Source organism: Oncorhynchus keta, chromosome 9 (genome assembly GCF_023373465.1).
Source record: "Oncorhynchus keta strain PuntledgeMale-10-30-2019 chromosome 9, Oket_V2, whole genome shotgun sequence".
Taxonomy (NCBI): domain Eukaryota; kingdom Metazoa; phylum Chordata; class Actinopteri; order Salmoniformes; family Salmonidae; genus Oncorhynchus; species Oncorhynchus keta.
The window spans coordinates 42,230,184-42,245,839 of record NC_068429.1 but is presented as its reverse complement, the minus strand read 5'-3'; the positions used below and the strand labels follow the sequence as shown (position 1 = coordinate 42,245,839).

Below are 15,656 nucleotides of genomic sequence, written 5' to 3'. Positions count from 1 at the left end.
TCGAACGTGGTCGACCGGTTGGTGACCACTGTTGTATGCCATATTGTTGAAACTATTTATTCTTCAAACAATGACTGCCCATACAGAAGTCCACCATGGTATTTCAGAATACTTCACATGTTGCTTCAGAATGCATTAATAGATACAGTATAATAGGACTGTCACCCATCTTATATTCTGTCAATTAAAAACACTGACATCTACTTGAGAATGGCTTTGCTTGGCAACACATTTGAATGTGACTGAGACACTAATTCCTAACCTCTTGTGTTACACAGAAGTCCACTAAGGGGTCGGTGGTGCTGGACTTTGTGTTCAACCATGTGAACCTGGCAGAGACAGACTACTTCGGGCTGCGCTACTGTGACCGCAGCCACCAGACGGTCAGTCACCAATGATTTAGATAAACATATTTATACAGATGTACAGTATACTCTCACTGTAGACCAGGGAAGGCTTTATGCATTTGGCATGCTTTTGACATTACATTATGAATAGTGCACCGGAGAGGAGATTACCTTCCTTCATATACACTAATCAGAGTGGCTGGTGAGATTAGAAAGGGTATTTCCCTCTGAGGCAGATGTCTGGGATTGATATCTGAAAAGGGTAGCTTCAGCTTGCCCTAGTCAAAGTGAAAATAGTATGCGTTAGTGTGCTTTAAAAGACGAGACAACAACAGTTCTGTGAATATTGGCAGAAGGTGCCATCACAGTGCGTCGCACGCAGGTCCAGGCCAGGCCATGACAGGGTAGAGTAGGGGTGGAAAGGAGTAGTAAATACTCATTCAGGGCCCCAGGGCTCCACACACTCAGAGTACAGAGCCATAAAATAACACAATGATAGGCTGTGTGCGTCCCCAAAAGGCACCCTATTCCCTATGTAGTGCGCTGCTTTTGACCAGGGCCCATAGGGCTCTGGTCAAAAGTAGTGCACTATAGTGTGCCGTTTCGGACACAGACATAATCTCCCAACGTCCCCCCGCTCTCTCGCTCACATAGATGGGCGGTATCCTGTGCAATGCCTTCTGGGGGCTGTCGGCCAAGCCCTGATTTATCGTCAGACCTGCGCAGGATGAAAGCATGTCTCTGTACATGTGTCAAGACTCAAAAGCTATGTTTAAGTGAAAGAAAAACAGTAAAAGGAGACTGAAAATGTTGGAACACCAGCATCACTGTCTCTGTTTGACTTATCTAATGTATGACCTGACATGCATGCACTATGCACTATAAGCACACACCCAGTACAAGAGAGGATTCTTGTTTGAAAAAGAGAGATGCATTGTTTTACTGCTAATGTCCCTGCTTAAAACATGAAAGATACAAGACCCTCTCACATAGTCACACATAGTATCTGCACACGTGTGCGCTTCACGCTGTTCACAGCGTGGTAGCCAGGGCACATAAACAGCAGATAGGTTGAGCCTCGCACTTCAACACTCTTAGTTGTTGTGGAAATTGACCCACTATGCTGTTTAATTTCTGCATCTACGTCATATCGCTGGGTCTACCTTTAACCCACATAGCTCAGTTTTGTTTTCCTCTTCTTTCTCTCCATCACTACCCCTCTCTTTCCCCTCCTCTCTCTCTCTCTCTCTCTCTCTCTATGCCTCACCCCTCTATCTACCCTGTCGCTCTCTTTCTCTCTCTCGTTTTCCACCTTCAACCTTGTTTTTCTCAGTGTTGTGTTTTTCCAGTTTTCCATCTACAACAGATTGAGTTTGTCTGACAACCAGTATCCTGTTGAGATAATTAGAGATGATAAATCTCTAACACTGAGTTGATGTTCAACTATGTTTGACCGGGGGATCTGATCTAGAATTTTTGCCAACCTTGTTTTTTTTGGAGATAAGTGAATTAATAATTCAGTAGAAAATAATCTTATTGGACAGATACAGAACTTTTACGGTCTGTTTTATAGAAAATGCATTTTTATCAATGTATACACAGCTTTTGTTTATGGCAGGTTATCCTCCCTGTGCTTGGGTAATATTTGGCCCAAGGGCGTGTTTGCATCAGCATGCACGTTCACATCATTCCTACCCTCTGGAGTCGTAAAGGGCATACCAACATAGATACTGTAGCAGGTTGACGTTTATTGTCATGAATCTTGCCCTAGAGGCAGATTTCCGCTAGATGGGCCAGCTGCAAAGTCAGAATTGTCGAGATCATAAAGATTAATGAAAACAAACATATTTGAGGTTATGGTTAGGATTTTGGGTTAGCAGTGTGGTTAAGGTTAGGGTTAATGGGGAACTGCCCCTGCTGGATTTGGCCCAATTTTTTTGGCTTGCTCCTCAAGACATTCTGGCAACCATGACAGAAGCCAAACGTGAGTTGGCTTGAGTGTGTGGTTTGAATGGGTCAGTAGCCTATAGAGTAATATAGCATTTATGTAGATATTTCAAAACTAGGGTTCCCCAAATATGAAAGACTGTAAAAACACCAGGAAATCATCTCCAAGTGATTTTAATTTTGGAAATATATTCCCAAGTATTTCATATAGAGAAATTACTTATGTTTTAGTCAAATATTATATCTGTTTGTGCTTCTTTCGGTCAATTTGCAATCTAAACATTTTTTGTAATTATCTTCCAACCCCCCCAACAATCCACTCAATAATAAAATATGCCCGCTGCTGATGCCTGTTCTAAACTAAGTGTTCTGATAACATTCAAATGGAGTAACAGGTCCATGTAGTTTAAACAACCTTTTACATAATGCCATAGAAGTGTGTTCTGTTAATATAACAACGTGCACCTTTCATTCTATATACACACAGTGGGGAGAACAAATGTTTGATAACCTGCAAAATCGGCAGTGTTTCCTACTTAAAGCATGTAGAGGTCTGTAATTTTTATCATAGGTACACTTCAACTGCGAGAAACGGAATCCAAAACAAAAATCCAGAAAATCACATTGTATGATTTTTAAGTAATTCATTTGCATTTTATTGCATGACATAAGTATTTGATACATTAGAAAAGCAGAACTTAATATATGGTACAGAAACCTTTGTTTGCAATTACAGAGATCATAAGTTTCCTGTAGTTCTTGACCAGGTTTGCACACACTGCAGCAGAGATTTTGGCCCACTCCTCCATACAGACCTTCTCCAGATCGTTCAGGTTTTAGGGCTGTCGCTGGGCAATATGGACTTTCAGCTCCCTCCAAAGATTTTCTATTGGTTTCAGGTCTGGAGACTGGCTAGGCCACTACAGGAAACGTATGATCACTGTAATTGCAAACAAAGGTTTCTGTACCAAATATAAAGTTCTGCTTTTCTGATGTATCAAATACTTGTCATGCAATAAAATGCAAATTAATTACTTAAAAATCATACAATGTGATTTTCTGGGCTTTTGTTTTAGATTCCGTCTCTCACAGTTGAAGTATACCTATGATAAAAATTACAGACCTCTACATGCTTTGTAAGTAGAAAAACCTGCAAAATCAGCAGTGTATCAAACACTGTATATATTTTCACTCTTTCACTCATGCTGCCAAACATACCCTCGTAGAACTGACTATCCTACCGTTCCTTGACTTCGGCAATGTAATTTACAAAATAGCCTCCAACACTCTACTCAGCAAACTGGATGTATTCTATCACAGTGCCATCCGTTTTGTCACCAAAGCCCCATACACTACTCACCACTGCGACCTGTATGCTCTCGCTGGCTGGCTCTCGCTACATTTTCATTGCCAAACCCACTGGCTCCAGGTCATCTATAAATCTTTGCTAGGTAAAGCCCCACCTTATCTCAGCTCACTGTTCACCATAGCAACACCCCCCCATAGCACGCACTCCAGCAGGTATATTGCACTGGTCATCCCCAAAGCCACTTCCTTTGGCCGCCTTTCCTTCCAGTTCTCTGCTGCCAATGACTGAAACGAATTGCAAAAATCACTGAAGCTGGAGTCTTATCTCACTCTCTAATTTTAAGCATCAGCTGTCAGAGCAGCTTATCGATGACTGCACCTGTACACAGCCAATCTGTAAATAGCACACCCAACTACCTCCTCCCCATATTGCTATTTATCTTCTTGCTCTTTTGCACCCCAGTATCTCTACTTGCACATCATCTTCACATTTATCACTCCAGTGTTAATGCAAAATTGTTATTATTTCGGTCTCTATGTCCTATTTATTGCCTTATCTCCCTGCTCTTCTACATTTGCACACACTGTACATAGATTTTTCTATTGTGTTATTGACTGTATTTTTCAGCATTTATGGGTTCGATTACAGGCTCAAAATGGCCAGAAACAAAGACATTTCTTCTGAAACTCATCAGTCTATTCATGTTCTGAGAAATGAAGACTATCCCATATGAGAAATTACCAAGAAACTGAAGATCTCATACAACACTGTGTGCTACTCCAATTTGACAGAGCTTGAAAAAATGGTAAAATAGTAATAGGCAAATGTTGCACAATCCAGGTGTGGAAAGCTCTTAGAGACTTACCCAGAAATACTCAGGTGTAATTGCTGCCAAAGGTGCTTCTACAAAGTATTGACTCAGGGATGTGAATACTTTTGTCAAATTATATATTTCTGTATTTTATTTCCAATACATTTCCAAAGAAATTCTAAACATGTAGACAGGTGAGAAAAACATATCTTTAATCCATTTAGAATTCAGGCTGTAACACAACAAATGTGGAATAAGTCAAGGGGTATGAATACTTTGGTGAGCACTTTGCCAGAGCCCCAATAGCAGCATAGATCAGCTCTTGGCCCCTCATCAAAAATACTGGTCTCTCACTCACACACACACACACACACACACACACACACACACACACACACACACACACACACACACCATTATCAATGGTGGTTATGATTAGCCTGGTGGAACCAACCTGATCGTTGTGTTCACCTTTCTGTTTCACTTCAGATATCGGCGGCAGGTAGCCTAGTGGTTAGAGCTTTGGACTAGTAACCGAAAGATTGCAAGATCAAATCCCCGAGCTGACAAGGTAAAAATCTGTTGTTCTGCCCCTGAACAAGGCAGTTAACCCACTGTTCCTAGGCAGTCATTGAAAATAAGAATTTGTTCTTAACTGACTTGCCTAGTTAAATAAAGGTCAAGTAAATAAAATTAAATAAATATCATAAAATGGGAAGTGAAACATAATGGTGAACAAGCAATAAGCTTGTTCCACCAGGCAAGGTTATGCCCTGGACATTATTTTCATCTAAGAAGTAGAAAAGAAGCAGAAAATAATATCAGTTTACATAAAATACGTTTCACAATTGGGTTATCAAATGTATCAAAGTAATGAAGTGGGTTACCTTCTGTATTTGTGAAGGTTAATGTCCGGATACTTGCCAACATGTGGCTGACTGTTCCATTCGTAGGAATGCTCACAGCGAAGACATGTCTGCATGATGCTGATCAGTGCCCCCTTGCTGGTATTCTCTATGGTGCATGTTCAACTGCAAACTGGAAATCTCTTGAACAACTGCAGCAGGCAATCTTATGAGGTGGTGTTGAATGAGAGGGGCTCTGACATGTTGATATAATAGACAGCCAAGTGGTAGATTGCATTTTGTTATAATGCACTTCACAACCGAAATTACTCTACTACTTGCATCTTCTTAGCTGGGGAAGTATCCTACTATTTAATCAAGTCAAGTATTTTTCAATACAACTTTTAACATTTCATATAACACACATTACCTGTCACTGTTGATGAAATAGTCTGTGTCATCAGGGAATCAACTCAGGTCACTATCAGAGGCCTCATGATGGCGTGTCCTTTTCCTAAGTGTCGTGGGAGACTCTGGCACCAACGGAGGTGTTACATGGCACACTTTTAGTCTGAGGTCTTGCCTGACAAGCTGTGAAAATAGCAAGATAACAGTGAATTAAATTATTTTTGGAGGTCGCTAAACCATTGAAATCACAATACTGGACATGTTAGGATACTCATCTTTGCTCCTTCTGGTAGGTCCCGGCCTCCATTCATGGCCAGGGGATTAATCAGGCACCAAACGGTGTACTTTGTCTAATAGAAAAACAGGGTAAACGGTTGTCATTATCCTTTAATTATAAACATAGCTCGAGAAATAACGTAATCTTGTTTGGAAGCTAATTATATGCTTTACAGACGTAGTCTGACTGGCGGTACCGTTACACTACGCAACCAACTTTGATATGTTTTACTTTAGTACTGGGTTGGTTTGAGTTTGTTGCTGCTAGTTAGTACACTATGGTAGTCAGACATGAGTTAGCTTGTACCACTATAGCTGCATCCAATATATATTTGTGCCCTAGACATGGGTTGCACCTCGGAGGCTAATGTAACTGTTTTGTCTAAATTACACTTATTTAGTGGCATAAAAATATGATGACATTGCTAAAGTAGGAAAATAATTAGTAGGAAACAACTGCCATATTAGATGTCGTTAAATTTACTTTAGAGAGATTGCATTGTTGCCATTACTGTTACTATCAAAGATAATCATAAAAGCTAACAATGCTAATCATATCTAGCTAAAAGACGGTGGTCCCCCTCAGACTTAGTTAGCTGGCTAAAGTTATACTGCATCTACATTCAATCTGGCGACATCATGATCAAAGGGTTTCCTACTAATTATGTGTCTCCTTTTTCAATGTTATCGTGTTTCCAAGCTAAATCCGAGTTGTATTTATGTACGCTATCATTAGCCAGCTAGCTAGGTAGCTAGCTAATTAAGTATATAGCTAGGTAGCTAGCTAGCTAATCTCAGCTATGCTAGCAATGATAGTAGGGCCGGGCGATGTGGACGAGAAATCATCTCCATTTTTTTCCCCCAAACTTATGGGCGATTCACAATATGTATTGTATCTTGATTTTTTTTTTTGTATTCTCTAAATAAGCGTTGTTGCACAATTAAAAGTCAATACACTGCATTCAAATTTCAAATAATCTAATTCAGAGCTTGTAAAATTATACCTAGGCTAAATATAAGCCTTCAAACATAAGACCCACTAATAATCAAAATAGTTTAACCTGCTTTAATGATCGGTCTTTCAAGTCTATGAAAATGCCATTTTTGTTACAAATTTAAAAATAACCATGCACATTCACTAAATGACCAACTTCTGGTCACAGGCATTATAGAAAATTAACAAAGGTTTCATAAGCAATCTCTCAAGGATAACTGCTAGTGAGTAGCCAGCTAGTCTTTATATTTTAATATATATATATATGCCATTTAGCAGACGCTTTTAAGCCTAGCCAACTTGGATCTATTTGCTTGCAGAACAGAACAGTTCAACTGCTATGAATACACCATTCTGTCTGTCTCCAACTGTTTGAACAACATAGTGTATGTAGCGAATTCGGGAGGTGTAGCCCCAACCGGGACTCGAACCCGGGTCTAATGGCTCTCAAGCTAACACTTTAGCTGTTACACCAAGGTGTTTTAACGTCGCTACAATAGCCTGTTCACTTGTTGAATGTTGAAATCAAGTGGCCTACCTGGATAAGATGATTATTATATTTTCTTTATTTAACTAGGCAAGTCAGTTAATTAAGGACATATTCTCATTTACAATGACTGCCTACCCCGGACAAACCCCGACGACGCGGGGCCCGTTGTGCGACGCCCTATGGGACTACCAATCACGGCCAGATGGGATCACGGCCGGATGCTTACTTCTCAGAATGAGAAAGAGTTGCCAATTCCTTATATAAATGTAAATGCTATTTTTTTATGCTCATTGCACATTTATAAAACACAAAGTAGACAGTTTGGCTAAAATTCTGCTAGTGGTACTGCAATGCTGCGCACGATAGAAACTGAAAATTAATTCATACTCCCGTTTTAGTAGGGTCTGCTCGGTTCAAACTTTTGGGAGTTGAGACATAAAAAGGGAATCATTGCAAAGGTTACGTTCTCCTCAATTACAGTCAAATAATGTCTCAATGTTTTTTGGTGTCCGATTATGTTGTACTAAACCTAAAATGGAAATAGCGAGTTGAAACTGCTTGTCAGAGATGAAGATTATATTTCGTCTTTGTTGTGAGTGGCACGGGAGGCGCTTGGTGTCTGTGTGGAATGGGAAGGTGTGCAGTGTACACAGCACAGAAGGAGCAAAGGAGACGAAACCAAAAAGACAAACACTCATAAAAACAGAAAAAAAAATGATTCTTGAGATGCAGGCATTTGGAACATCGTGCTAAAACATACATTCTAATCTAGATGATAGTGATAATGATTATCAAAATATACATAAACATATGCATATTTGGTCTAGCTACCGGTATACTCCAACCACCTATACAACGAACTCCAACCACCTATTCCGCATGATACGGTCATGCGGAATAGGCAGGGCATGCAAACCATAGATTTTGGCTGTGCATCTTGCTGGAAGCATGCATTGCATGGTTGATCCGTATAGGGCTTTTCAGTCTCAACTGGCTGTGATCTTTTGACCGTTTTGTGCAATGAAAAGAATGAGCCCCATTCAATGAAGGGAAGCGGAAAGGGAATTTGAACGTAGAGCTTGGCAAAAGGGGGCATGATTTTTTTGACATAACTAATCCAAACGCAACCGTTATTTACGTGTGGCACTGAGGTTCTAAAAATTCCATTTTAGACAAATTATCCTATTTACACTCTGTAGTACATTTTGACACTAAAGTAAATGTTTCTGACTCGTGTTGATGCCATATAGGTCATTTTTAAAGGGATTCGTTGTTTTTAAGGGGCACTCACTCTTTAATTCAGGGTTAGGTTTAACATCGTATTTTATGTCTTTATGGCTGTGCCAGCTAGTGACCACTCTGCAGCGCTGCCTCCTGGGAAAGATTTATGACAATAAATCCCAACCTCAGCACACCTATAATCAAAACCTATCAATTAAAATAGACATCTCTGTAATTTATATGGGACTGCCTGGGGCCATAACAGTGTTAATTTTGGTAACTATTTTAGATTTGGTCTTTTGACTAAAATACATTTTTTAGTCTTAGTCACATTTACATGTTTTTAATTTCATCCTTTTTTAGTTTGAGTTAATATCAGTTAACTAAAACCCTGGACAATTTTAGGCTAGTTTTAGTCAGTCATCTTAGTCACACAGTCACCATTTTTTTTTAAATTAAAAATATTCATATTTACCTTTAACTTTCATCATGTTCACATTAAGATAGTAGGACAAGGCTATCTCCTCCTATAGCTGGCACATTTCTATTGTGGCAGATTATAAACAATGCCAGCCATGATTTACCATATAGGCTTCACCTTTGTAACAGGTTAAACAATTTAGGCATACAGTTTTTTCCCCCTCCAGTTATAACCTTGGGATGGGGGTAAATAACAGTGAGATTCAGAGCCTGGGCCTCTCAGTATTGGCCTATTGGAACAGAGTATGGGCCTCTCAGTCAGACCTATCAATCAAACTGTCCTAACTTAACTTCCTATTGAAGTGGTGCATGGTCCGGGCAGCCACTCCCCATGATGACAGAACATTTTAATTTATTTATTATATATCTATTATTAATTTGTTCCATTCACTGTGGGACTGAGCAGTGCTGAAGGGAAGAGAGTCATAAACTCTCTCATAATTCTCATACAGAACAAGCTCTGATCCCATGTTTTTAAAATCCTTGAGGTGCATTTGAACAGATATAAATAGATCTAGTGGGGCTTTGTGCAGGTGCCATGAAAAACTGATAGACATAACCCATTAACTGGCCGTACTACACACATACACTACCTGCTTTAATAGATACGGTTGCTGGATAACTAAGGCTAGCATATTCCTTCATGTGCACACCATGATTAGATTTTTCTGTATAACAAAATAATATTCTTCAGTACATTTTTTTTATTATAACTGCATTATACTGCATTATACCTGCAGGCTATAAAGTATTACAAAAGGTTAATAAGTAGTAGGTTGTTGCTCAGGCTATCTTTCTAAGTGGAACTCCTCTGTCATTGTCTGGTTGTCCATAGCGATACCGCCCAGTCACTGTCTGCCACTGCTCTATCCCCAACCTCTCATTTGCATTAATTAGCATGCACTGGAACACACCAGCTGCAGTGATGTGATTATTGTAAATTAGATAAGATTAACCAATTCAATTAACTTATTCTAATTCAGTCACAGACACTGCTCTAATCACGTTCCCCTGGTCACCAACATCTGTTCCGGTGTGTTCTGGGTCATTCATTAGGCACCAAGCGGAAGAAAATGTAGTGAAACCGAGAGGGACTACCTTTCCTGAACATGTCCAATAAGACATTTTCATTTTTAATAGACAAATATAGCAAAATGTTTTGCTATGATGTGCCTAGTGAATATGATCCTGGGGCCCATCTGTGGTGTGGTGAGGGTTTAGGTAGAAGGAAATGGGGATGGTGCACCATGCACAGCATCTGTCAGTGGCATATTTAAGTCTGAAATAGGTTATTCAAGGCTAACCTACCTCATTACACTAACATTTATTCATCTCCATGCCCCAAAAATGCCCCAGAATCAAAAGATTGAGCTCACAGACGCCTCCCTTCCTCTAACATCCCCTGAATTTCCATCTTCATCTTGGCTAGTAGCTACATCTCCAGAAATTCACATTTAAATATATGGAATGCATATAAAACAGGACTTGAAGCTGTTTCTTCATGCAAGGGGTGCGGTGCAATTAATTTATATCAGACATGTAAGCAGTTTCAATAACGTTATCAGCTCCATGATCTACAGTCATCTTAAAGCATAAAACAGTGAATGGATAATGATATTTATTGCAGTCTCATTTTAAAACAGATGAATCCTGTTGCTAAGTTATCACGTTTGTTTTGAAAGTTTGCTGCCGATGAGACTTGTTTAACCTCTCTGCGCACCGAACCCGTTAGCGGGATTAAATTCAACAACATACGGTGATCGCTACATAAATAGTCATATTAAACATTCATGAAAATATAAGTGTCTCAAATGGGTCGAAAGCCTAGAATCTTGCTAATCCAACTGCGTTGTCAGATTTAAAAAAGGATTTACTGCGAAAGAATACGATGCGATTATCTGAGAACAAAGCCCCATTAAAAAAAACTATTTCAACCAGCACAGGTGTAACATCACTAATTGCAATCAAATAAACCGTTTACCTTTGACGATCTTCCTCTGTTTGCAATCCCAATGCTCATTGTTACACAATGAATGGTCTTGTTTGATAAAATCCATTTTTATAACCTAACACGAAACATTTTGTGAACCGCTTGTGTTGTGAATTCCGTCTCATTCCATTTTCGACGACACATTCGGTGTAAATACACACACTAAATGTGACTTTTCCAGTCATGTTTGGTTTCATTGCAATCAACTGGTTTGTTTGTAACACAACCAAACCTGATGGGTCATTTCACGGGACATATTGACTGAAAGAAACCGATTTGAAGACAACTAGTAATGACATCATTGTGCACCAATGATATGACCGCTGTTTCGTTGATTGACTGTATTTTAACCCAATGACCACTGATCGTCTTGAATTCTAGCTGGGTAGATAGCCAAGGAGCTGAGGTAAACGGCAATATGTAATGTTTATGTGTTGGAAGACCAACCCATGTAGTAACCTCTGGCGTAAAGTGGGTCATTCGCCATTGAAGATTCATACTGGAAGGTTGTTACGCACAGCATTGTTTTGGTAAAGCGCATATTCAGCTGTTTATATATCAATCAGTATGGCGACTAAGTCAGGGAAAGCTAAATCTAAGTCTAGATATACAGATGTACACACAATTTTAGAAGAAATTGATCGGGAAAGTGAGACAGATTGTTGGAGGACGATTAATTTAGCAATTCCCAAATGGAGGAATATTTTTTGAACGGAGAGGACATCATTTTGGACTGGTAAGTTCTTCTCATGCTAATGCCGTTGTTTGAAATTAATAATATAAAATATTATTTGTGATTTTTAAACATTTTTTAGTTGCAATATATAAAAATGTAATGAGATGTGTAAAGTACACGTTGACTATACATTGTGGGTGGGGGTATGTTTATGACCCATAGTCTATGTTTGTGTGTGTGTGTGTATATATATATATATATATATATATTGTGGATTAGAGGGAGCATGGCCGAGATGCGTGTGTCTGCTGCTCCACCCCACCCCACCCCCACATGAAATAGCCTATTTGAGGCTGTTGATGGAGGGCAGGCCCACAACAATGGCCAAAGTGAAATGGAGACAGTAGATACAGCTGGTCTGTTGTAATATAATAAAGACAGTAGATCTAGCAGGTCTATAATATATTCAATCTTATGTTCCCTGTACTCTATATATATCTGTTTATTATACCTGTTGATACAGGGCTCATATGTGAAACTATTCTAACTGAACATTTTCTTTCACAGTGACACTGACTCCGAATGGGAGCCCCGAGTGCCAAGGTGTCCATCCCCCACTAGCTGGTTCATCCAGCTCCTGCCACAAGTGATGTTCATCTGCCCAAATGTATTTCTGCAGGCATGGATGTGCCTCAGGGCCAAAAGGGCACAGCATGGAGGCATCGCTGTGTTCTTTGCAAAATGAAGTCCCCATCACCTGTACCACATGCTTGGTGACCCTCTGCTTTACAGCAGAAAGAGACTGCTATGGCACCTGGCATCAGCAGCACAATATTGTGTAGAGGACTGAGGGTCATCCAAATATTGAAAGTGTTATTTTGTAAATGTATATATATTTTCATGTTTTTTCTCCATTTTTGGGGGGGATGTGTTAGAATACCATTTTGGTATTTTGTATATAGTTATTCCATTCAAAATGTATAACATCACCAATTTGGCCAATTGGGTACATTTGGGCTACTTGTGTGGGACACCTGGGTGACTTCATGATAAATGTCATGTTGCACACTCATTTTGGAAGTTATCATTCTGAAACTTTGCACAAGTACTGTTGCCCTCTTATGTGTTTCACTGAAATTGTCCCAATCATCCTATCTGAATGTTTGTTTTGTCTTGTTCATTTTAAAGATGATGATGATGATACAACAATAAAAAAAAAATGTATGTTTTTTTAATTGTATTATCTAAACCAGATCTATTGTGTTATATTCTCCTACATTCAATTCACATTTACACAAACTTTTACACAAACTTGAATGAAACCAATAACTTGAATGAAACCAAGAATATGCATATCCTTGGTCCTGGGCCTGAGCTACAGGCAGTTAGATTTGGATATGTCTTCAGGCGGACATTTTAAAAAAGTAGGGGGGTCCAATGCAGCCATTTTTATCTCTATCAAATAATTTCTGGGTAACAATTATGTACCTTATTAATTAAAATGGTCAATAAGTCTCAAGCAAGACTTTTGCTAGGACTGTCTGGGAGTGGTCTGAGTGAGGTGCCTAAATGGATGAACCTATGGGAGGGATATGTAACCTGAGAACTAGCTGATATTGATAGGTTTGAAACTCATTGTTATTGGTCTATTAATTTATACCATGTAGTGATGTCGCCAGGCGGGCCAGAACCCCATTCCACCAAAATATGCTGAAATTTAAGGCAGTCTTTTCAAACAGATCTTACACTAATTGGGCATTATCATAATTTTCCCAATTTCCCAGTATTATTCCAACCTCATAGTGTGGAAATATAGATCAAATACAGGAAAAGCACATTTTGACTGCACTGGGACTTAAGTTATTAAAAGAACAGAGGAAGAGAAACAGTGTGGTCAATCTGTTTTCCTCCTTACGATGGTTCCCAAGAGAAGCCTAAGCTGCAGTGACATGAGCTCTGACACAAAATCGTAGCAAAGCATGGGCTCACTTTGACCACAATGCAAATAATCATTTTGCAATAGAAGTTTGCAGTCATGATCATAAGAAGAAGCTCGACAACATCCCATCAGATAGACACCACTGCGCCTTTGCTGCTATAACCAATGATAAACACATTAATATATTTATGTCTTCATGAGAAGAAAAAAAATATATATAATGTTGTGACATACACCGGATAGATACAGGGGAATGTGTTGTTTTACAGGGTCAGACATACTAGTATGGCACCCAAATTAGAGTTAAGTGCCTTGCACATACCTTGTCAGGTATTTGAACCAGCAACCTTTCAGTTACTGGCCCAACACTCTAACCACTAGGCTACCTGCCACCCAGTGAATATACTATATAACCAGTGAACATGTCGATGTGGATTGTTATGTTTGAGGTGAAGACATGTTCCAATATCCACACTAGCATACTACTTTGAATGCATACCTTTCCTTCAAAGTCATATACAGTGGGGCAAAGACGTATTTAGTCAGACACCAATTGTGGAAGTTCTCCCACTTGAAAAGATGAGAGGCCTGTAATTTATCATAGGTACACTTCAACTATGACAGACAAAATGAGAAAAAAAAATCCAGAAAATCACATTGTAGGATTTTTAATGAATTTATTTGCTAATTATGGTGTAAAATAAGTATTTGGTCACCTACAAACAAGCCAGATTTCTGTCTCTCACAGACCTGTAACTTCTTCTTTAAGAGGCTCCTCTGTCCTCCACTCGTTACCTGTATTAATGGCACCTGTTTGAACTTGTTATCAGTATAAAAGACACCTGTCCACAACCTCAAACAGTCACACTCCAAACTCCACTATGGCCAGGACCAAAGAGCTGTCAAAGGACACCAGAAACAAAATTGTAGACCTGCACCAGGCTGGAAAGACTGAATCTGCAATAGGTAAGCAGCTTGGTTTTAAGAAATCAACTGTGGGAGCAATTATTAGGAAATGGAAGACATACAAGACCACTGATAATCTCCCTCGATCTGGGGCTCCACGCAAGATCTTACCCCGTGGGGTCAAAATTATCACAAGAACGGTGAGCAAAAATCCCAGAACCACATGGCGGGGATCTAGTGAATGACCTGCTGAGAGCTGGGACCAAAGTAACAAAGCCTACCATCAGTAACACCCTACGCCGCTAGGGACTCAAATCCTGCAGTGCCAGATGTGTCCCCCTGCTTAAGCCAGTACATGTCCAGGCCCGTCTGAAGTTTGCTAGAAAGCATTTGGATGATCCAGAAGAAGATTGGGAGAATGTCATATGGTCAGATGAAACCAAAATATAACTTTTTGGTAAAAACTCAACTGGTCGTGTTTGGAGGACAAAGAATGCTGAGTTGCATCCAAAGAACACCATACCTACTGTGAAGCATGGGGGTCATCATGCTTTGTGGCTCCCTTCTGAAAATGGACCAGGACAACTGATCCGTATAAAGGAAAGAATGAATGGGGCCATGTATTGTGAGATTTTGAGTGAAAACCTCCTTCCATCAGCAATGGCATTGAAACGTGGCTGGGTCTTTCAGCATGACAATGATCCCAAACACACCGCCTGGGCAACGAAGGAGTGGCTTCGTAAGAAGCATTTAAAGGTCCTGGAGTGGCCTAGCCAGTCTCCAGATCTCAACCCCATAGAAAATCTTTGGAGGGAGTGGAAAGTCCGTGTTGCCCAGCAACAGCCCCAAAACATCACTGCTCTAGAGGAGATCTGCATGGAGGAATGGGCCAAAATACCAGCAACAGTGTGTGAAAACCTTGAAGACTTACAGAAAACGTTTGACCTCTGTCATTGCCAACAAAGGGTATATAACAAAGTATTGAGATAAACTTTTGTTATTGACCAAATACTTATT

At 39.7% G+C, this 15,656-nt stretch overlaps 1 protein-coding gene and 1 long non-coding RNA gene across 5 annotated transcripts in view; one reads left to right on the top strand and one right to left on the bottom strand.

Moving 5' to 3' along the window:
• The window catches only part of LOC118387877 (band 4.1-like protein 4), a 92,129-nt gene that overhangs the window by 36,403 nt on the left and 40,070 nt on the right, over positions 1-15,656 (top strand). For all 4 annotated transcript variants that reach the window (XM_035776683.1, XM_035776684.1, XM_035776682.1 and 1 more), the window contains one exon: positions 279-383. In XM_035776683.1, the coding sequence (XP_035632576.1) occupies positions 279-383 (105 nt within the window). The remainder of the gene's footprint in view (positions 1-278; positions 384-15,656) is intronic.
• LOC118387879 (uncharacterized) lies at positions 4,604-6,648 on the bottom strand. The gene is made up of 2 exons (XR_004826465.2): positions 5,690-6,648; positions 4,604-5,515 (listed from the first exon to the last, which is right to left on the bottom strand). It is a non-coding gene; the product is annotated as an uncharacterized LOC118387879 (long non-coding RNA).